This window comes from Mobula birostris, chromosome 2 (genome assembly GCF_030028105.1).
Source record: "Mobula birostris isolate sMobBir1 chromosome 2, sMobBir1.hap1, whole genome shotgun sequence".
NCBI lineage: Eukaryota > Metazoa > Chordata > Chondrichthyes > Myliobatiformes > Myliobatidae > Mobula > Mobula birostris.
In genome coordinates, this window is record NC_092371.1 from 22,874,615 (window position 1) to 22,897,229 (window position 22,615).

The 22,615-nt window shown below is 41.4% G+C and overlaps 1 protein-coding gene across 5 annotated transcripts in view; it reads left to right on the forward strand.

Annotated features, from left to right (window-relative positions):
* Window positions 1–22,615, forward strand: part of LOC140185134 (AP-1 complex subunit gamma-1-like) — a 134,676-nt gene that overhangs the window by 90,250 nt on the left and 21,811 nt on the right. For 4 of the 5 annotated variants that reach the window (XM_072238471.1, XM_072238493.1, XM_072238513.1 and 1 more), the window contains 4 exons: window positions 1,187–1,314; window positions 6,328–6,432; window positions 9,163–9,298; window positions 19,331–19,451. In XM_072238471.1, the coding sequence (XP_072094572.1) occupies window positions 1,187–1,314; window positions 6,328–6,432; window positions 9,163–9,298; window positions 19,331–19,451 (490 nt within the window). Of the gene's footprint in view, window positions 1–1,186; window positions 1,315–6,327; window positions 6,433–9,162; window positions 9,299–19,330; window positions 19,452–19,765; window positions 20,040–22,615 lie in introns of those variants that run through there. The other variant, XM_072238503.1, reaches the window with a different exon arrangement.

Genomic DNA, 22,615 nt, shown 5'->3' on the forward strand with positions numbered 1-22,615 from the left:
CTATGCATTTGCAAAGACCTGTCTTTCCCTGATGAAGTGAATGGAAGTCTCTTGAGCAACTGAATTGCAATTTTTTTCTGCATGATCCTTTTTGCTTCATTCATCTAGTGTCAACTCTGTTATGTCATGGCATTTAGTAGTACACTTAGTGGCCATTTTATTAGGTACATGTGTACGCCTGCTTATCAATGCAGACATCATGTGGCAGCAACTGGATGCATAAAAGCATGCAGACATGTTCAAGAGGTTTAGTTGTTGTTCAGATGAAATATCAGGATGGGGAAGAAATGTAATCTAAGTGACCATGACTGTGAAAATGATTGCTGGTGCCAGACAGGGTGATTTGAGTATCTTAGAAACTGCTGATCTCCCAGGGTTTTCACACGTCAATCTCTAGAGTTTACGGAGAATAGTGCAAAATATAAAAAAACACTGAGTGGCTATTCAGTAGGCAAAAACACTTTGTTAATGAGAGAGTTCAGAGGAGAATGACAAAATTGGTTCAAGCTGACAGGAAGGTGAGAGTAACTCAAATAACCATGCATTATAACAGTAGCTTACAAAAGAGCAACTCTGAATACACAACACGTCAAACTTGAAGTGGATGGACTTTAACAGCAGGAGACCACACTGGATTTCACTCCTGTACCCACATTATTAGGTACATCCTAATAAAGTGGCTACTGAGTGCATATGTAAGTTTTAAAACTTGGGTGCCCTTCACCTTGCTGTTGTTGTAATTGTCACTGAATACTCATACAAATTGTCTCGTATAATTGGCTGATCTAATGAACTTCTGTCCAATCAAAAATCTTATTGTGTGGGTCTTGAGTGTTCTTGATGCTTCAGCCATCAAGCAGTTTAAGTTAGGCAGAAATGACTAGCTGTTCTTTTGCTACCCATAAACTGGTCTTGACCCCATTTTGTTTTTGTTCAATATGGAGAATTGCAAAATATTATTTAAAATTAATAATCTGTTTTAATAACTTCTGTTTAAATGTGTATGTTAGAATTAGATTATGCAGCTCTTCCTGCTTTTATTGGGCTCCATTGTCTCCAACTTCGCTGTTCAACGTGAAAGCTTGTCAAAGCATTCTTTGTATCATAGGTTTTTAGCCACTATTCTGTGGGTACTCAGCAGATTCAATCTCAGTGTACACATTCTGCTGCATCTTTCCCTATGTAGGTTACAGAAGATGAGGTGCTGGATGTTTTAGAAAAGATTTTGCACTCCAGTCTCTCAGCACTTGCAACACGTGAATATTCATTAACTGCCATTATGAAGCTTAGCACACGACTGCAAAGCAGCACAAAGTAAGTGGAAAATATGTTGTCTCACCACCTCAAATGTTCATTAACTGGTTCTCTTTAAATGATAGTAAATCTTTCAAATAGCAGTATGGCTGAGTGGTATTAAAGCATGCATCTAGTGAGTCATTGATCTGTACTGAAAATGTTCTTTTTCCACAAGGGAAATATTGTATTTTTAAAGTAAGATTCATATTTTTAAGCTAATTTTGCACATTGAGTAATGCAATTCTTGAATAAATTTGATTATCTTTGCATTAATATTGTTGTAGGAAGCACCTACCAGAAACCTATATAGCTGATCCACTAACTCCAAGATCACTCTATACTTCAATGTTCTTAAGGTTGCTGCCATTTACTCTATATGTTCTAACAAACGTTATTAACGTCTGTGGCTACAAATAGGTTAAAGGATCCTCACGAAGAATTAAGATGGAGAATAAATGTGGATCAAGGTGACTAATCAACATCTTCTCAAGTCCTTTTAGCAGTTGGCATGGGCAGAAAGTGTTAGCCTTGGTATTCTTGGCCATATCCTATAAAGATATTTCTGTATCCGGTGGATTGAGCGGACGAGACCAATGGAAGGTCTAACGGTCAAGAAGGCGGTCTCTGCAAGCGTCGTGGAACGTGTAGAGCAGGACAAGACACAAAAGACATCCTGGTCATCCACTGCGCCTAGTCCCATCTCCAGCCGTCTAGACTCTGTCTTGCCACTGGATCCAGATGGGAATTGGGAAGAGAGAGTGAGGCTGACGCTGCGCAACTTTCCCTCACTTAAATACAAGTCGCGCGCTAGTCTCAACACCATCAATAATGGTGTCGAGGTCTTCATCGACGTCGACGATGGATGAACAGGAATTTCTGTGTACTATTTCATTTTGTGTGCTTTTTTATGTTTTTTTTTATCTCACAAGTCTGCAGATCAAACCTTGATCACTGGTTATTATGACTCATGAGGAGTAGCTCAAATAAGTGTGGTAACAATATAGTCCAGTCTGTTGATTTCCCATAGATGTGAGGTTTTAAAAAAAAACTTCATGTGGAACAAAGTAACTAAATTCATAAAACCTTACAGCACAGAAATAGGCCCTTTTAGCTCATTTCATCAATGCCAGCCACTAATCCCTCCGCATTTGCCTGCATTAGGCCCATATTCCTCTGTTTCCTTTCAAATGCCTTTTGAACATTAATTGTATCTGTCTGTAACACCACAACATACAGCTCAGCCCAGATAACCACTACCCTCTGGAAACACATCCTTAGTATATATACTTACCTAAGGTATATATTAAAATTTCTTCCCTCTCATTTGTGCTTTCTAGTTAGTCTCATGCCCTGGGAAAAAATACATTATCCATCTTATCCATATTTCTCATAAATACATAAACATCTTCAAGGTAAATTGCTTTTTTATAGTCAAACGTACCAAAGTACAGTTAAAAACTTGTTTTGCTTGCTATAATGCATTCAGATCATTTCACTACAAAAGTGCATTGAGGTAACACGGGAAAACAATACAATGCAGAGTAAAGTATTCTGATCATTACAGATAGATTGTGAGGTCATGAATTTATCTTATTGTACTACAGGACCTTTGGTAGGTGCTTTTAGGGGAGGGAAACGATAACGTCCTTGATAGGTGGAGTCTTTAAGTATGTTAACTGCTTTATCAAGGCAGTGAGAGGTGTAGACAGAGCCATGGAGGAGAGCCTGATTTCCACAATATGCTCAACTGTGTCACATATCAACTTCTGCTTGAGAAGTAATTTTGATCTGCTCCCATTTGCCTATCGGAGCAACAGGTCGACAGCAGATAACATCTTATTGGCTCTTCACTCAACCACGGAGTATCTGGACAGCAATGATGCATACATCAGGATGCTCTTTATCGACTACAGATCGGCATTCAATAAGCTCCAAGACCTTAGCCTCAATTCCTCCTTGTGCAACTGGATCCTCCATTTCGGATTAGCAACTACATCTCCTTTCTGATCTCCATCAGCACAGGTGCACCACAAGGCTGCTGTACTCACTTTACACTTACGACTGTATGGGTAAGCAAAGCTCAAATATCATATTCAAGTTTGCTGATAACACCACTGTCATTGGCTAAAACAAAGGTGGTGATAAATCAGCATATAGGAGAAATATTGAAAATCTGGTGAAGGGGTGCCATAACAACAACTACTTACTCAAGTAACATTAAAAATTCCTCAGTGTTACTACTTTGGAGGACCTGTCCTGCTCCCAAGCACCTACAGTAAGTGCAATTACGAAGAAAGCACAGCAGCACCTCTGCTTCCTTTGGAGTTTGTTAAGATTCTGCATGACATCTAAAGCTTTGGCAAACTTGTATAAATATGTGGTGGAGAGTATACTAACAGGTTCTCTCACAGTCTGGTATGGAAACACCAATGTCCTTGAATGGAAAATCCTACAAAAGTAGTGAATACAGCCCAGTCATCATGAGTAAAGCCCACCACCCCCCCCCCCATCATTGAGCATATCTGCATGAAACACTGTCAAGGAAAGCAGCATCCATAATCAGGGACTCTAACTCCCAAGGCATGCTGTCATCAGGAAGAAGGTACCGGAGCCTCTGGACTCACGCCATCAGGTTCATGAACAGTTATTAGCCTTCAACCACAGGCTCTGAACCAAAGGGATAACTTCCCTCAGCTTCACTTACCTCATCATTGAAATGTTCCCACAACCAATGGACTCCCTTTCAAGGGCTCTTCATCTCATGTTCTCAATTATTTATTTATTTATTGTTGTCGCTTTTGTATTTGCACAGTTTTTCTTCTGCACACTGTTTGAACCTCCAAGTTGGTGTAGTCGTTCATTGATTCTGTTATGGTTATTATTCTATAGTTTTATTGAGTATGCCCACAAGAAAATGAATTTCAGGGTTGTATATGGTCATAGTCATACTTTATTGATCCCAGGGTAAATTGGTTTTCGTTACAGTTGCACCATAAATAATAAATAGTAATAAAACCATAAATAGTTGAATAGTAATATGTAAATTGTGCCGGGAAATAAGTCCAGGACCAGCCTATTGGCTCAGGGTGTCTGACCCTCCAAGGGAGGAGTTGTAAAGTTTGATGGCCACAGGCAGGAGTGACTTCCTATGATGCTCTGTGTTGCATCTCAGTGGAATAAGTCTCTGGCTGAATGTACTCCTGTGCCCATCCAGTACATTATGTAGTGGATGGGAGTCATTGTTCAAGATGGCATGCAACTTGGACAGCATCCTCTTTTCAGACACCACCATCAGAGAGTCCAGTTCCATCCCCACAACATCACTGGCCTTACGAATGAGTTTGTTGATTCTTTTGGTGTCTGCTATCTTCAGCCTGCTGCCCCAGCACACTACAGCAAACATGATAGCACTGGCCACCACAGACTCGTAGAACATCCTCAGCATCGTCCAGCAGATGTTAAAGGACCTCAGTCTCCTCAGGAAATAGAGGCGGCTCTGACCCTTCTTGTAGACAGCCTCAGTGTTCTTTGACCAGTCCAGTTTATTGTCAGTTTGTATCCCCAGGTATTTGTAATCCTCCACCATGTCCACACTGACCCCCTGGATGGAAACAGGGGCCACTGGTACCTTAGCTCTCCTCAGGTCTACCATCAGCTCCTTAGTCTTTTTCATGTTAAGCTGCAGATAATGCTGCTCACACCATGTGACAAAGATTCCTACCGTAGCCCTGTACTCAGCCTCATCTCCCTTGCTGATGCATCCAACTATGGCAGAGTCATCAGAAAACTTCTGAAGATGACAAGACTCTGTGCAGTAGTTGAAGTTCGAGGTGTAAATGGTGAAGAGAAAGGGAGACAAGACAGTCCCCTGTGGAGCCCCAGTGCTGCTGATCACTCTGTCGGACACACAGTGTTGCAAGCACATGTACTGTGGTCTGCCAGTCAGGTAATCAAGAGTCCGTGACACCAGGGAAGCATCCACCTGCATCGCTGGTGTCATGGTGTCATATATGTACTTTGATAATGAATTTACTTTGAACTTTGCAGTTTACTGTGGTCTTGGGCAGAGTAGTTGTATACCTAGGTGTGATGCTTCCAGAAAGGATGCTTTCTATGATGCATCATTAAAATTGGTGAGGGTCAAAGAGGACATGCTATATTGCTTTAGCATCCCTTAGGCACCCCAGTTGACTTGCTGGAGGAGCCCCACTCCTCTTCAGGATTTTCAAACTTGTTGGGGAACAACAACTTACCTTACAGGGCAGCTGAATCCACTCCAAGTTTCACTTGCATCAATCCTCAGCCTTAATTTTCTAACGAGTAAATCTAGCCTATCCAATCTCTACTTGTATATATAGTCCTCGATTCCCAGCAAAATTCCAGTGAATCTGTTCTGCCACTCTTGCCACAACAACTTTTCTGCACTATCACCAGAATTATACCAATAAGTGCCATCTAGCCAATATCTGATACACTGAAAAAGGACATCTCAATTCTTAATCAGTGCCTTAGCCTTTGAGGAAAGCATGCCATATGTCGTCTTCATTACTGTACCCACCTGTGTTGTCAATTTTAGTGAGCTACGAACTTGTATTCCAAAGTCCCTCTGTAAACCAACACTCTTTGGGTCTCTACCATTTACTTTATATGTCTTACTGGAGTTTGATCTGATTGTGTTCGATTAGCTTGTGACAGGTGCCTATGTGAATGTCGCTCTAATGTGGCATTTTAGAATGAACCCCTTCATGCTTTTATACAAATTGTGCCTCATTTGGCCTGAAGTTTCTTTTATTAGGGTATAAATCTAATTGCCTGTTGGAGGAATTATTTTGCACCAAGCGTTGACGCTTGTGTGACAAAATGGAGAAAAAAATGGTAACAGTGGTGGTAGGGAGGGATGGAGTGGTATAGGATGGGTGAATGGGAATTACGCATCCATGAATGCTTCTTGAGCACTTACTATTTTGGAAAGTTTATTCTCTCTTACTAGTTGACACAGGATGTTTCACTCCAACATCTGGTCCTTTACAGTCGCATCAGAAAAGCAGTTTCTATCTACGGAAGCAGTTTGGATGTGGAGCTTCAACAGCGAGCAGTGGAGTACAGTGTTCTCTTTGTGAGGTTCGATCACATGAGGTTAGTGAGGTCAGAATTTTCATTATGGAAATGACACACAGGTAGAATGCAATTCATCCCCATCGTTCTTCGTGGACTTTGCTCCCAGCCCCAGATTTGGGAAGGTTTCTTGAGTTTTTTTTTGCTGAGTTGCATTGATTGAGGTTTGCAAGCAGTTATATGGTCATGCTGTGTGTGAAGTTGAATGTCGCACAATATCCCTGAGGACTAGAAACATGAACACAAAAAGATCCACAATGATGAGTGGATTTTTAAGGAAACAGTAGTTTTTTTTTTGCTGCTGTGCTGGATGGTTTAAAAGTAATTTGTAAAATAATGGACACAATGCTTTCTCAAAGGAAAATTCACTTACCATTTTATGTTTTGTTGTTACTTTGAATCTGCTGCCTTCTGCTGGATTTCTTGTGCCACATCATCCAAGAGCATTTCAGCTGGGTTTTGACATTGACCATCTAACATATTTTGTTGTATTCATATAGCTCACGTAGCCATCAGACAGCAGTACTGATTGGGTCTTTTGATCAGTCTTTGCAGCTGTATTAAGAGTTCTAGGGTTATCCTTGGCTTTGTATGGTCAAAAGGGAGAGATCTGGTTAACTCGGCATAACCAAAATATAAAATCTGGTACCATCTAGATTGCCAGTTTTATGTGAATGATGTACATACCAAACCAACTATCGTGGAGGGCAAATAGTAAAACTACATGCAATTTGTGAACATTTTTGATATTTATCTCAAATAACATTGATAAACATGCACAGAATAGTATAACAACAAAGTAGATGAAAACTATTGTTGCAATTACTGATCCAGGTGAAATTTTGGATGAAAGCACTAAAGATATGGTTGCTAAATTCACTGATGATAGAGTAGTATAAGAGTAAACTGAAAAGAAACTAAGACTGTAAAGAAATTATACAGATAAATGGAATAGGCAAAGATCTGGAGAATGGAGTAAGATGTTAGGAAAAAGTAGAATTGTAATCTAAAAGGTGAGAGCTTACAATTCTGAGGTGGGGAGGGAGGTCTAGCACTTGGTTTGAAAAGACTTTGTTTTCCTTCTTTGCTGCCAGATCTGAGTTCCTCCAGCATTTTGTATTTGCATGCAGGTACAAATAATGTGGAAAGCTAACAACATTATTATTTATTGTAGGAGAATTTGTGGCATTTGTAAAGAGGCTGCGCATTGGTTATAAAGAGCATTGTCAAGAGCACGTATATAGTACCAAACACGTCATTGGTCTTATTTCAGGAAGATATGAAAACATTTTGATCAGTTTGTGAAATGGGTGGATTGCTTTTATCAGAAGATTACAAAGGCTAGGCATGTATCTGCTCGAGTTTAGGGTAGGTATTGCTGTAATTGAAACATGAGTGAATACGGAGAGGATGTTTCATCTTGTGGGAGAATCTGATTAGAGCTTAATTCTAAGGAATGCAGGTATAGCACCTTGAGTGGAAGAAATGGCTGGGGTGGACTTCAAGCTAGATTAAAGTGTCAAGGCCCGAGAGCGAAATATGAACTGGTGTTTAGCGGCACTATTCCTTCCCAGCCAAGATCCTCCACCTGAGTTCGTCCCATCTCCCGCTCTTCTCATTACTACCATCAAGCAGGAGGTTCAGGAGTGCTGGGTCCCATGCTGCCAGATTCAGAATCAGGCTCCAGGACCCAGCTTCATTTCCCTCATCTCTGAACTGATTCCGCAGCCTGTGGACTCACTATCAGAGACGCTGCAGCTCATATTTTCTGTACTATTTGTTTACTACTTTTACTGTTTTCACATTTTGTCCTCATTTGGAAGTTTGGCAGTCTTTGTGTGTGTTTTTTTGTGGATTCTATTGTATTTGTTTTTTTCTCTGTGGGTGCCTGCAAGAAAATGAATCTCAAGGTTGCATATGGTATATATACTTCAATAATTTTACTTTGAACTCTGAGGAAGGGGGTTGATGTGAGAAGCTGGGAGGTGATAGGTGGAAGAGGTAAAGGGCTAAAGGAATCTAAAGAAATCAGTGGACCATGGAAGAAAGGGAAGGAGGAAGAAATCAGAGAAAGGTGATGCACACGTGAGGAGAAGTGGTGAGAGGGGAAGCAGAATGGACAACAGAAAAAGAAGGGGGGCTGGGGGTGTAATTACCAGCAGTTAGACCCCACTCACTTAGGACATTTCTCATTGTGTTGTGGGGCTCTACAAGCATACGAGATATGATGAAACAGATCTCTCAGTACAAAACTGGGTATCCATGATGAAGGGTCTCAGCCTGAAACATTGACAGTTTATTTCTCTCCACAGATGCTCCTGACCTGATGAGTTCCTTCGTTTTTATGGGGAGATGTCAGAGGATTTTTAAACAGTGGGGTTTACATTTTTGAGGGGGATGGTAGGGTCAAATATACTGGGAACATCTTTAAGAGACTGTTAGGCAGATGAATGAAAGAAAGATAGATGGCTATACAAAGTTACCTTGCTGTAGGTTAGAAGCTTGGCACAACATTGTGGGCCAAATCAACTGTACTGTGCTGAACTGTTTTGTGTACTGTCTTTCCCTCTCACCTAATCTCACTTATCATCTGCCATCTTGTATTCCTTCCCTTCCCCCACCATTTACTGGCTTCTGCTCCCTTCCTTTCCGGCTCTGACAAGGGTTTTGGCCCTCTATAGATATTGCCTGAGTTGCTAAATTCTTTCAACATTTTGTATGTATAATTTTTAATATTTGTGTTTCTCTTAGACCAGCTTTACTAGAGCGAATGCCTCTCATTCAAAAAAGTGGTACCAATGGACCTATAAATGCTACAGTTAACGGAGAAGAAAAGGAGGAAGGGGGGAACTTACCAGAGCAAGAGCAGCTATCCCAGCAAGCCCAGGTATGTACATTATATAGAATTTTCAACCCTGTGCAGTGGAGAAACTGCTAAGTGCATAACTTTCTGAGATAATTGTCATTAATGTATTCATTTCCATCTGCTGTATACCAGTCTTCAGCAGTTACCATCTGATAATTTTACACCATTCATCATTAAAATAGCAGTTTGCTTTTTCTTGAGTCATTTATACAGCACAGATTCTAACCTTCACTGTGCTGCTGCAGGGAAGGGAAAAATTACCTGGACACTGAATTTGAAGTACTTAATTTAATGGGTGTCCAGGGACAAGAGGGTGTGAATGTGAGTGACGCAGGTAGAGGGATCCAAGAGGTAGTGTTGGAGGAGCCTCAGCCCTTGATCTTGCCTAACAGGTCTGAGATTGTTATTCCCTTTTGAGGATGAGAGTGGGGGCTTTTGGAAGGATGAGCAAATGAACTGTGGCACCATGGTTTAAGGGGCCATTCAAGAGGGGAAGAAAAGAGAAATATAGTTGTAATTGGGAAGAGCATAGTAAGGAATAGACACAATTCTCTGTCGCAGGTATCTAGGGTCCTGAAGGCTATGTTGTCTGCCTGGTACCTGGTTTCAGGGCATCTCCTCTAACCTGCAGGGGAATTTTAGAGTAGGAGGGGCAAGATCCAGTTGTCATGGTCCATGTGGGTACCAAAACTACCTAGGGACTTTGAACAGCTAGGACAATATTACAGCACAGAACCAAAAAGGTAATAATCTCTGGATTGTTACTTGAGCCATGTGCAAATTGGCACAGAGATCGGGGAGGTAAATGTGTGACTCAGAGATTGGTGTGGGAGAAGTGGGTTTGAAATCATGGGACATTGGCACCAGTATTAGGTAAGGAGGGGACTGTTCCAATGGGATGGGCACCACCTAAACCATGCTGGGGCCAGGGTCATGGTGAATTGCATAACTGGGACCGTGGGTAGGGCTTTAAACTGAACAGTGGAAGGGTGGGTTCAACAGCTTTGTAAAGTATGGATAAAGTAAATGAGAAGGAGAGTGCAAGAAGTCTCCAGTGTAACATATAAGACAAAGTTTAGAGAATGATAATTTAATTTCCTGTAACATGGGGACAAAATTGAAAAGGATGGTGAATACAGGATAGAGGCTGCTATATTTGAATGCATGTGTTATATTTGAATTACCACTGAAGCCTTGGAACATGGATTGTTCTATGTTGCTAACAAAAAGGCAGACATAGCTGGGGCCAATGTGGGTGCCCTTGAGTCTGAACAAAGTGGGAGGAGCCGAAGGAGAAATTGAGGGTGAGGACCAGTTCTGCCCAAGATGGAGGAGGGTGGTGGTGGAGGGGAACTGGTTGATTCTTTTATTGAGAAAGAAACGGAGACCTTTAAAGCCACCTTGTTGGGGGATAGAAGTGTACAGGGACTGGACATCCATGGTGAAAATGAGGCGGTCAGGGCCAGGGAATCGAAAGTTAGGAGATCAAGAGCGTGATAAGTGGCATGGATATAGGTGGGAAGGGACTGAACCAAGAGGAATAGTGGAGTCGAGGTATGAGGACAAGTTCAGTGGGACAGGAACAGGCAGAAAAAATGGGCCTACTTGGATGTCAGGGTTGTGGATTACCACCCTACAGGATGGTCACCGTACAATTTAAGAAGGAGACACTAAAATCAGATGTATCTGTATCACAGTGGAGTAAAGGGAACTACATGGGCATGACAAGAGTTGGCCAAAGTTGATTGGAAAGGATCACTACTGGGGATGATGGTAGAGCAGCAAAGGTTGGAGTTTGTGGGAACAATTTGGAAGTTGAAGGATCAGTTCATCACAAAGACGAAGCATTCTAAAGGGAGGATGAGGCAACCATGGCTGAAAAGAGACGTCAAAGATAGCATAAAAGCAAAAGAGAGAGCATACAATATAGCAAAAATTAGTGAAAAGCTAGAGTTTGGGAAGTTTTTAAAAACCAGCTGAAGACAACTGAAAAGCAATAAGGAAAGAAGAGATGAAATATGAAGGCAAGCTAGTCAATAGTATAAAAGAGGATACCTAAAGTGTTTTTAGCTATATAAAGAGTAAAAGAGAGGCTAGAGTGGACATTGGTCCACTGGAAAATTATGCTGGAGAGGTGGTATTGGCGGATGAACTCTTAAGTACTTTGTGTCAGTCTTCACCAAAGTTCAAAGTAAAATTTATTATCAGAGTACATATGTACATGTCACGACACACAACCCTGAGATTCTTTTTCCTGCTGGCATACTTAGCAAATCTGTACAACAGCGACTATAAACAGAATCAATGAACAATAAACAGTGTAAATGCAAATGTAAATAAATAGCAATAAATAACAAGAGCATGAAATAACAAGATAAAGAGTCCATAAAGTGAGTCCATTGGTTGTGGGACCACCTGAAATAGAATGAGTATAGATATCCCCTTTTGTTCTTGAACCTGTTAGTGCAAGTCCTGAGGCACTTGTACTTTCTACCTGCTGGCAGCTGCGAGAAAAAAGCATGGGCTGGGTGAAGAGAATCTTTGATGATGGATGCTGCTTTTCGACGATAATGTTTCATGTAGCTGTGCTGATTGGCTGAGAGGGCTTTACTCATGATATACTGTGCTGAATCCACTACTGTTTGTAGGATTTTCTGCTTAAGGGCATTGGTGTTCGGATACCAGGCGATAATGAAGTCAGTTTAAAGAAATGCCAAATCTCAGCAGATTCCTGAAGAGTCTGCTTTCTTTGCAATTTTATTTATATGATGGATCCAGGACAGGTCCTCTGAGATAGTGACACCCAGAAATTTAAAGGTTACTGACCCTCTCCATCTCTGATCCTTTGATTGAGTCCTGGCTCGTGGACCTCTGGTTTCCCTTATGTGAAGTCTACTTCATGTGGAAGATGCCAGCTGTCTGCCAGAAATTTGAGATTGTCCGGCTGAAGTGAGTGTAGTTATTACTAAGGAGGAAGTGTTTGGGAAGCTGAAAGGACATAAGTTACCTGGACCAGATAGACTATACCCTAGGGATATCCCTTTAGAACAGAAATTGGGAGGAATTTCCTTAGCCAGGTGGTGGTGAAGCTGTGAAAATCATTGAAACCAATGGTTGTGAAGGTAAAGTCATTGGATAACATCTAATGCAGACATTGATAAGGTTCTTGATTAGTAAGGGCATTAAAGGTTATCAGTAGAAGGCAAGAGAATGTTGTTGAGAGAGGAGATAAATCAGCCAATGTCAAATGAGCAGACTCAATAGGCTGAATGGCTTAATTCTTATAGTCATATGGAAGCAGGCCTATACCTTCATGTCTATACTGATCATAGGGCGCCTATCTATACTAATCCCTTTTTCCAGCTTTCAGTGCACTACCTCTCTGCTTTGGCAGTATAAGTGCTTATCAAGATGTGTCTTAAATATCGAGCGGGTTTCTGCGTCTCTTCAGCATAATCTCACCTCCTCTAGTATGGCAAAAAGTTTCTCAATTATCACCATGTCTAAGCCCCCCCTCATAATTTCATATACCTCAGTCACCCACCCCCCTCCCTCACCCAGCTTCAAGGAAAACAAATCCATCTAATCTCAATTATTGTAACTGAACTACTCTATCCCTGGCATCCTAGTAAACTTCCTGTGCAACCTGGACCACTCAGTACACCACTTGTGTCATGACTAATGTTCTATAAAGTTACTCCTTAAATGTTTTTGTTAGATTATGGTTAAAAGTGATCTTTCATTAGAGAATATGTAATAGAAAATAGTGATTAATCATGGGGATTAAACAGATACATTGCAGTTAGGTTATTAGACGAATTATTAAATAGGCTGTGATATTTTAGATTGGTATGTATGTAAAATATGTATTTTCATAAACGTGATAAAGTAGAATTTTAATTGGGGAAATAAAATAGTTTCTCAAGTACTTCTTTATTTTATTTGATTTTATTTAGCAATGCAGAGGGGTTTAGGCGCATGTAACCTTTCGAGCCATGCGGCCCCAGCAATCCTCAACAAACCTGATTAACCCTAACTTAGTCATGGGACAATTTACAATGACCAGTTAACCTACCCAGTAGATCTTTGGTCTGTGGGAGAAGACCAGGGGTCTCAGAGAAGGCCCCCATGTTCCTTAGGGAGGACATACAGATAAAGGTGCTAAAATTGAACTCTGAATTCCGGAATGTCCCGAACTGTAAGACCGTTGCACTAACACTAAACTACCATGGCACAACCTTGCTGATTATGACCTGTTTCACCAAACCACTTGTGTTTTACTAACAAATCACTTAAGGTCTGCATGTCTATTTAGCTGTTTGACAATTACAAATGGTCTCAATCTTGTACATCTCAAATGAAATGCAGGTAATTTAGTATCTAGTTTACATCTAACAAGCTCCCATAGATAGAAGTGGTAGTGGCAGACACTGTCAAAGTGGATTGAGGGATAAATATTAGTTACGAAAACTTCAGCATACTGAACCTCCAATTTTGATTATCTGCAATTCCATTATTTTTATATAAATATTATCTTTTGAAATCCTGGCAGATGGATTATTTATCAAAAAGGCTGATGGGTGATGTGCATGTTTAATTTTGTTCTCTTAAATAGTCTGATAAATTTGAAGATTTTTTTGGCTCCTGGGGAAATTTTAATTGTTTTCTATTCTTATATTTAAATAAAACACGACCTCAGCATAGAGTGAAAGGGACTTAAAGGCAGCCAGTTTAGCTCAAATGATCATGGCCAATGTACTGAAAGTAACAAAGTCCCAGGATTCACTCCAGGTGGGGACTTCAGTGTATATCATCAACAGTGGCTTGGCAGCACCAACACTGTCTAAACTGGTTGAGTCTCGAGGATACAGTTGCCAGCCCTGGTCTACAGGTCTACAGCAAACAATGAGTAAATCAACATGCAGATGATAAACCTCCTCGAATTCACCTTCACAGTTTTGCCTCTGGCAGATACGTTTGTCTGTGACTGCATTGGTTAAAGGGATACTCCGTAGTGTTTATGGAAACGGAGCTCTCTTAAAACTGAGGGCACTGTTCATAGTTGTGGGCCATGACAAGCATACTTGATATAGTAGGCAGAACAAATCTTGCAGTACAGAACTGGATATCCTTGAGGCAGTGTTGATGATCATCAGCAGTAATGAACCCCACCACATCCTGTAATCTCATGGTCCAGTATTTCTGCCACATTAATATCAAACCAGGGAATCAGGAGTTCAGAAGGACATACCAGGAACAGCACCAAGCATATTTAAAGTGCAAGCTGCCAGGGCAGCAATACAGGACTACTTCCAAATAAATAGATCTAAATACTCACATAGCCAACAAATCAGATCTGAGATCTGCAGTACTATAACACACAGTCAAGAATGAGTGCTCAATAACTAATTGAAGAAGGCACCTGCAAGAAAAAGCTCCGCTTTGATAGCAGGCTCAGGATGTGAGCCTAAAGAAAAGGCTATATTACTGACTCTGTTCAGCCAGAAAAGCTGGGGAATGGTCCATCTAGGCGACTCGCTGAGATCCTTGCCATCAGAAGCCAATCTTCAGACAATTTGATTGACTCTATGATGATGACTGAGCACAGGATACAGCAAAGGCTATGACAGGTAGTATTCTGTATCATATCAGATAGATGCGAAGATGTGGCGAATGCACATGCGGCCTATTGATCTCGCAGTGCATGTTTTTGTCTTGGCAGGCCCAGTTTGTTGCTCCATGCTGTTAGTTGCCCAGCCTGTACTGTTACTGACATGGCTTAGTAATAACATTTATTCATACTATTGCATTGTAATTCTTGTTCTGCGCATACGTAACATTTGGTACAAGGATCAAAACAAGAATGGCCACTCTACTCCAAGCACCCAATCCAGTTTGGGCCGCAGCTGTGACAAAACTGGACCCTGGAATCTGGCTGCAATCGAAGAAAACCTTCCTGGACTACATCAAACTCCTACCAACACCAACAGCAAAGCTAGAGGAAGCAATGAAACTCAAGCTGCTCCGTACGCAATTTTGAAAACTCAAGCAGAAATATTTTGATGCTCTGCAGCTACAGAATGAATCTGAATTGATAGGTGTATTTGAGGCTTTGAACAACACTAGGGGGACGCAGGTCTTTACGACATGCTTCATATTCTCGCAGCTGTGGCAGGCACCCAGTGAGAACGTAGATGATTTCATCACAAAACTGACCCTAATGGTGCAGGAATGCAAATACAAAGATTTTCCACCGAACGAAGTCAAAGAAGCAATGCCTATCCAAACATTCATTGTTGGAGTCCAAAATGGGAGGACACAGGAGAGCCTACAATCCAAAGGTCCTGACGAAGAGTCTCGGCCTGAAACGTCGACTGTACCTCTTCCTAGAGATGCTGCCTGGCCTGCTGCATTCACCAGCAACTTTGATGTGTGTTGATCCAAAGAACACGATTTGTTCTGGGACAGCATGCTTCATAGCTTGCCACTAGGAGCCAGTCAAGAGAGGTCTTAAACAGATTCAGCCACCCATATCACCACTGATTCAAACAGTACTGGAGCAGGTGGCCCCTTCCGAAAATGTTAATGTTCACCAGCAGATACCAATCTGCAGCCCAGTCTCCACAGAGGTGCCAAAAGTGTAGGGAAAGACATGCCCAATGGTCTAGTAGCAAGTCGGTCAGAAGATAGGGCACTTTGAGAAGGTACGCTTCGCTAAGCAGTGTGTCATTAGAAAATGGCAGACCATCAACTTAATACAAGGAGATAGCCAGAACAAAGAAACGGGCACTGCTTTTATAAATCCAAGGAGCCGGCTGGATTTGATCCAGGGACCATTCGCCTCAAAGTCTGGTGCTGATACCACTACACCACCGGATGGTTTCAGACCCATGAATTGAGCCACTGAAATCAACCTCCTTGGTTATATGCACAGTGGACATGCAGCCCATAAGGATGGTTTCAGACCCATGAATTGAGCCACTGAAATCAACTTCCTTGGTTATATGCACAGTGGACATGCAGCCCATAAATTTGAGCTAAATGTCAAGTCAGCCATCACCTTGAAGTGAATTATCCTTATGCCAGATTCCAAAATTATGACCACGGAACTTGGTTTTCCGCAGCTACGCTGGAGATGGCCTGGATATGTGTGATGTCTTTACAGCAGAAGTGGTTCACTTGAGGGGGGAGGCCTGTTTCATTTACCTATGCATGTGGTCAGAACTAGAATCAGGTTTAATATCACTGGCATATGTTGTGAAATTTGTTTTGTGGCAGTAGTACATTGAAATACATAACAAAATATATAAATTACAGTAAGAAATGTATATATAATTTAAATTACTTGAGTATTGTAAGATGAGAAGAAAAAAATACTCTGGTAGTGTTCATAGATTCATTGTCCATCCAGGAATCTGATGGCAGAGGAGAAGAAGCTGTTCCTGAAACATTGAATGTGTGTCTTCAGGCTCCTGCGCCATCCTGTACCATTGATGGTAGCAATGAAAAGAGGGCATGTTCTGAGTGATGGGAGACCTTAATGATGGATGCTGCCCTTTTGAGGCATCATGTTTTGAAGGTGTCCTGGATGCTGGGGAGGCCCATGCCCATGGTGGGGATGGTGGAGCTGGCAGAGTTTACAACTTCCCGCAGCTTTTTCTGATCCTGGCCTCTCCATACCAGACAGTGATACAACCAGTTAAAGTGCTCTTCATGGTACAACTGTCAGAACTGATGAGTGTCTTTGGTGATACACCAATTCTTCTCAAACTCCTAATAAAATATAGTCACAGCCGTGTTTTCTTTGTAATTGCGTCAATATATTGGGTGCAGGAAAGATCCTCAGAGATGCTTGCACACAGGAACTTGAAACTTGAAGTGAGAAAGGTGATAAACCATTACTTTAACTACTATATCACTTTCTGCCAGTAAGTAGGGACAAATCACCATATACTGTGAAAAATACATGAGTTTGTTAAAAAGTTCAAATTATGATTAAACTACAACTTTAGTCTTGCATTAATTCATCTACTATCTTATAAAAAGTATAAAAATAAACAGTGGTTTCCAATAGGGAGAAGGGCCAATAAAATGATATCTACTGTCGACCTGTTGTGACGATTGGCAAATTGGAGCAGATTCAGGTCATTCCTCAGGCAGGAGTTGATATGCTTCATGACCAACCTCTCAAAGCACCATCACGATAGATGCAAGTGCTACTGGATGCTAGTCATTGAAACAGGTTATCGTATTCTTCTTGGGCACTGTTAAAATTGAAGTCTGCTTGATGCAGATGAGTACCTCAGATTGCTGAAGCAAGAGGTTCAAGATGTTCATAACTACTTCAGCGAGTGATTAGCACAGGTCTTCAGAACTCAGCCAAGTGCGCCATCTGGGCCAGATGTTTTCATGGGTTTATCCTACTGACGGATGCTTTCACATTGCAGAGGCATTATTATTGCTAAGTCTCCCACTGTCAATATCCTAAGACATCACCATTGACTAGAAGCTCAACTGTTCTAGCCAGTCTGACTGCAGGAGTATGTCAAAAGTTGAGTACCTTGCACTGAGTAATTCACCTCAGTGATGTGCTATGTTAAGGTCTATTCACCAGCTACAAGATAGAAGTCAAGTGTTTGTTGGAGTACTCCATTCTAATTTTGATCAGTGCAACTTGAAAAACTTGCAGACAGCTTGATTGGCACCCCACAGCTGTCCTAAAGCATTCATTCTCTCCTCCACTGGCTCTCAGTAATGCAGTACAAAATATACTGCAGTTGCTTGCCTAAGCTTGTCCTACAACACCTTCCAAACTTGCAACTTGTTCCACCAAGGAGGACAAAGGCACCACCTACAGGATCCTCTCCCAAGACGTTTACCACTCTGACTTAGTACACAAAATCTGAACCCTGGAACTCCATACCCAACACATGGTGGAAGAATCTTTGCTGGGAAGACTATAGCGGTTTAAGAAGGTGACAGCACCTTGAAGGCAATGCTTGGATCCCAAAAATTAATATAGTTTTACTAGTAAAATAGCAAAGTTAATTTAGATTGAGGACACGCAGTCCTCCTTTATTGTCATTTAGTAATGCATGCATTAAGAAATGATACAATGTTTTTCCAGAATGATATCACAGAAATACATGACAAACGGACTTAAAAACTAACAAAAACCACATAATTATAACATATAGTTACAACAGTGCAAAGCAATACCGTAATTTGATAAGAACAGACCATGGCACGGTAAAAGTCTCAAAGTCTCTTGAAAGTCCCATCATCTCACGCAGACAGTGAACCTCCAGCGCCGCCAACTTGCCGATGCAGCATACTGGAAGCATCCGACCACAGTCCGACTCCGAGTCCGTCCAAAAACTCCGAGCCTCCGACCAGCTCTCTAACACCAAGCACGGAGCACCATCTCTGCTGAGTGCTTCGACCCCGGCAACAGGCAATAGACAAAGCCGAGGATTTGGGGCCTTCCCCTCCGGAGATTCTCGATCGCACAGTAGCAGTGGCAGCGAAGTGGGCATTTCAGAAGTTACTGCAGATGTTCCTCCGTGCTTCTCACGGCTGTCTCCATCAAATCCGGATTGTGCACGGCCCCCTAGATAACACATACAGTATTCATTTGGAATGGCCGCGCGCGCTGCGTCGTGCCACCAGCTTCTCCTCTCTTCTGCCTAATTTTCAAAACATACCAGTACATCAGCCTATAAAACTACCAGCACAAACCTGATTGTATCTACAAAGAACTAAGCTCCATTTTGTGAATAGATAGATGGTACAACATTGTGTCAAACCACTTTACTATGTTCACAAATTCACTAAATGTGATCCCTGTTACATGCCAATAAATATAACAGGTTATATTGGAAGATTCATGGATATGGTCATCACACAAGGGGGCAATAGAATAAAACAATGTACCAATCTAATATTAAGTTGTTGGGCTCATTATTTCTAAATGAAACTGGCTAGTTCATTTGGGTCTATGCTCATTTATAAGGGCTAAATTCATGTGTTTTAATCCACAGTGTGTTTTTTCAGGTTAACAATTTGCTGGACCTGCTTGATGACAGTAAGCCAGCTGTATCACTGCCTGAGGAAAGCAATGTACATCAAACAAGGGGAGAGCTGCTAGATCTGTTAGATGGACTAAATGTGCCAGGTGAGCAAATACCTTTGCAAGTATGCAATTGATAGTGTAAATGCCAAATAAATTTATTTTTATAAAGAGTAATAATAAATTTTGTGCAAGAATGAATTTTGGAGGATGGGTTTTAAGAGAAAAAGAGGAAGTGGCAGAGCAAAATTTCACTTAGGGAATCTTAAATGCCACTGGAAAGAATGAAAGGTATTGCACTAAATAGAAGAGGCATATGAACAGAGGGAATTACAGTGTTGGAGACATTTAGGAGTTATGGAGTTCACTCTAGAACTTAAAACTAAAAGTGGAATAATTGATCTCCCTTCCTTTCTCAGGAACTCTGAGAACCCCTTTGTCTTTCAAATTACTGCTTTTTTCAACTACCAGCATTCTTCAAACCCTCCCCAAAGTTCTTCCTTCAGTCCTGACGAAGGGTTTCGGCCCGAAACGTCGACTAATCTTTTCAACTGATGCTGACTGACCTGCTGAGTTTCTCCAGCACATCGTGAGTGTTCCTTTGACAACAGCATCTGCAGATTATTTTGTGTTTCTGAACTACTTATGTCAGGTGAATGTAGAACTCTATCCTATTGGAGGCACAGCATAGGTAACATTTAATATGAAGGGCCCAAAATGCAACATTATTAAAAGGAAAGAATAATATGCTGTTCATACTTTTAATAACCCCAATTGTAATTATTTTTAAGCTAACTTAGCAGATTAATGACCTTTTTGAAAATGATCAGTGGGTGTAAGCACTGGAGTATGCTCGATGTCCTAAAGGATCAGCTACAGAGATTAGGATGAAGACACAAGAGACTGCAGCTGCCAGAATCCGGAGCAATGCACAAGATACTCGAAGAACTCAGTAGGTCAGGCAGCATCTAAGGAGAGAAATGAACAGCTGATGTTTCAGGTCAAGACAATTCATCTGGATAGTTTTCCACATGATTGGTCTGAACACAAAACATCGACTGTCAGATTCACCTCATAGTTGCTGCCTGGTGCACTGAGTTCCTCCAGCACATTGTACGTTGCATTTAGATTGGATGTTGGCCATTATGGTAGCTTGTTCTTGAAAGATTTTGAGGATCTGAGGTTTTGCAGTGTGTAATTTGAAGTTGCAAAAATTGTTTAAATACGTAGTGTGATCTTTGAAATATTAGAATATGAAGTGAATCACAGCACTACTGAAGGAAAGGGAAGTAACTTTCTGATGAGAAATGAGAATTGGGGATCATCCCAGTTGATCACCCAGTGCAAAGATATTTGATCTAATTTCCTGGGTTTCTTTCAAAAGATTTGTTTGATGAGTTCTGTCATGCTGTCCAGGTCTCAGAGTTCAATTGCAAAGGCAAGGTAATACTGAGTGTCATTTTTTTTAGTTTGTGATTCATGCCCTACCAAATGCATGGTGTGTAACACTACAGTAGTGTCAACCCACTGTTCACCACTGGTAGAGTTCTTAACAGTGAAGTGTAGGTCCTACTACTTATTAATGGAGTTCACTGCCATCCCCCCTTGTGCTAATGCTAGGTAAAACAGTAATATCAGTGACCTATAAACCACACACCCCAACGGTTTCTTTATTGTGGCCTGGGACTTCAATGGTGCAAACTTAAAATATTCCTACCTAAATTCTATCAACATGTACACTTTGCTATCAGAGGAGAAAACACATTAGTCTTTGGTTTACACCAGCACCCATGGGGCCTATAACATCCCAGCCCCCACCTTGGATACTCTGATCACTTATCTGTTATGCTAATCCCTGCATACAGACCACTACTAAAACAAATCAAACCAATCCTTGAGGAAATCAGGGTTGGGTCAATAAGAGCAACCTCAGCATTATAGAACTGTTTTGAAATTACAGACTGGGACATGTTCAGGGAGCTGGCCACCCAGGATCATCATGTATACATTGATGAATATGCAGCACTCATGACTGACACTGTGGTGAAGTACAACGAAGATGTTGCTGTTGTTAAATCTATCACTATTTGGACTAATCAGAGCAATGTCTGACAGCAGAGGTCCAGACACTGCTGAAAGAATGGGATGCAGTCTTCAGTTTGGGAGATAAAATGGCGCTCAGGTCAGCAGGCACTGCCATCAGGAAGGCAAAACAGATCTACACACAGAGAATCCACAGTCATTTCTGTGTTACGAGGGACATGCAGCGAATGTGTCTTAAAGTCATAGACTAGGACAGCACAGCGATAGGCCCATCTAGTCTGTGCTGAACCATTTATCTGCCTAGCCCATCAACCTGCACTCAGACCAGCCCTCCATACCCATCCATGTACCTATCCAAGCTTCTCTTCCACTGGCAGCTTATTCCACACTCTCACCACCTTCTGAGTGAAGTAGTTCCCCCTCATGTTCCCATAACTGTTCACCTTTCACCCTTAACTCATGACCTCTAGTTCTTGTATCTCTCACCCGCAGTGGAAAAATGTGCTTGTATTTACGCTATCTATAACCCCATAATTTTGTATAAAACTCACCACCTTCTACTACTTTCTAGGGAATAAAGTCCTAACATATTTAACCTTCCGCTGTAACTCAGGTCCTCAAGTCCCAGCAACATCCTTGTAAAATTTTCTTGGTATTCTTTCAAGCTCTTGACATCTTCCTTGTAAGTAGGTGACCAAAACTGCACACAATGCTCCAAATTAGGTCTACCAATTTCTTATGCAACTTCAACATAACATCCCAACTCTTGTACTCACTACTTTGATTTATAAAGGCCAATGTTGCCAAAGGTTTTCTTTAGGACCCCATCTACTTGTTGCATTACTTTCGAAGAATTATGGATCTATATTCCCAGGTCCCTCTATTCTACTGTGCTCCTCAGTGTCCTATCATTCACCATGCAAGTCCTACCTTGTTTGTCCTCCCAAAGTGCAACACCCCTTACTTGTCATCCAAGCACAATCCCTGAGGCACACCACTAGCCCCAGGCCTCCAGTCAGAGAGGCAACCATCTATTACCACTCTTTGGCTTCCACCACCAATGTCTAATCCAATTTACTACCTCATCTGGAGTGCCGATGGATTGGACCTTCTTCACCAGCCTCCCAAGTGGGACCTTGTCAAATGCCTTACTAAAGTCCATTAGACAACATCCACTGACTTGCCTTCATCCACTTTCCTGGTAACTTCCTTGAAAAACTCTAAGA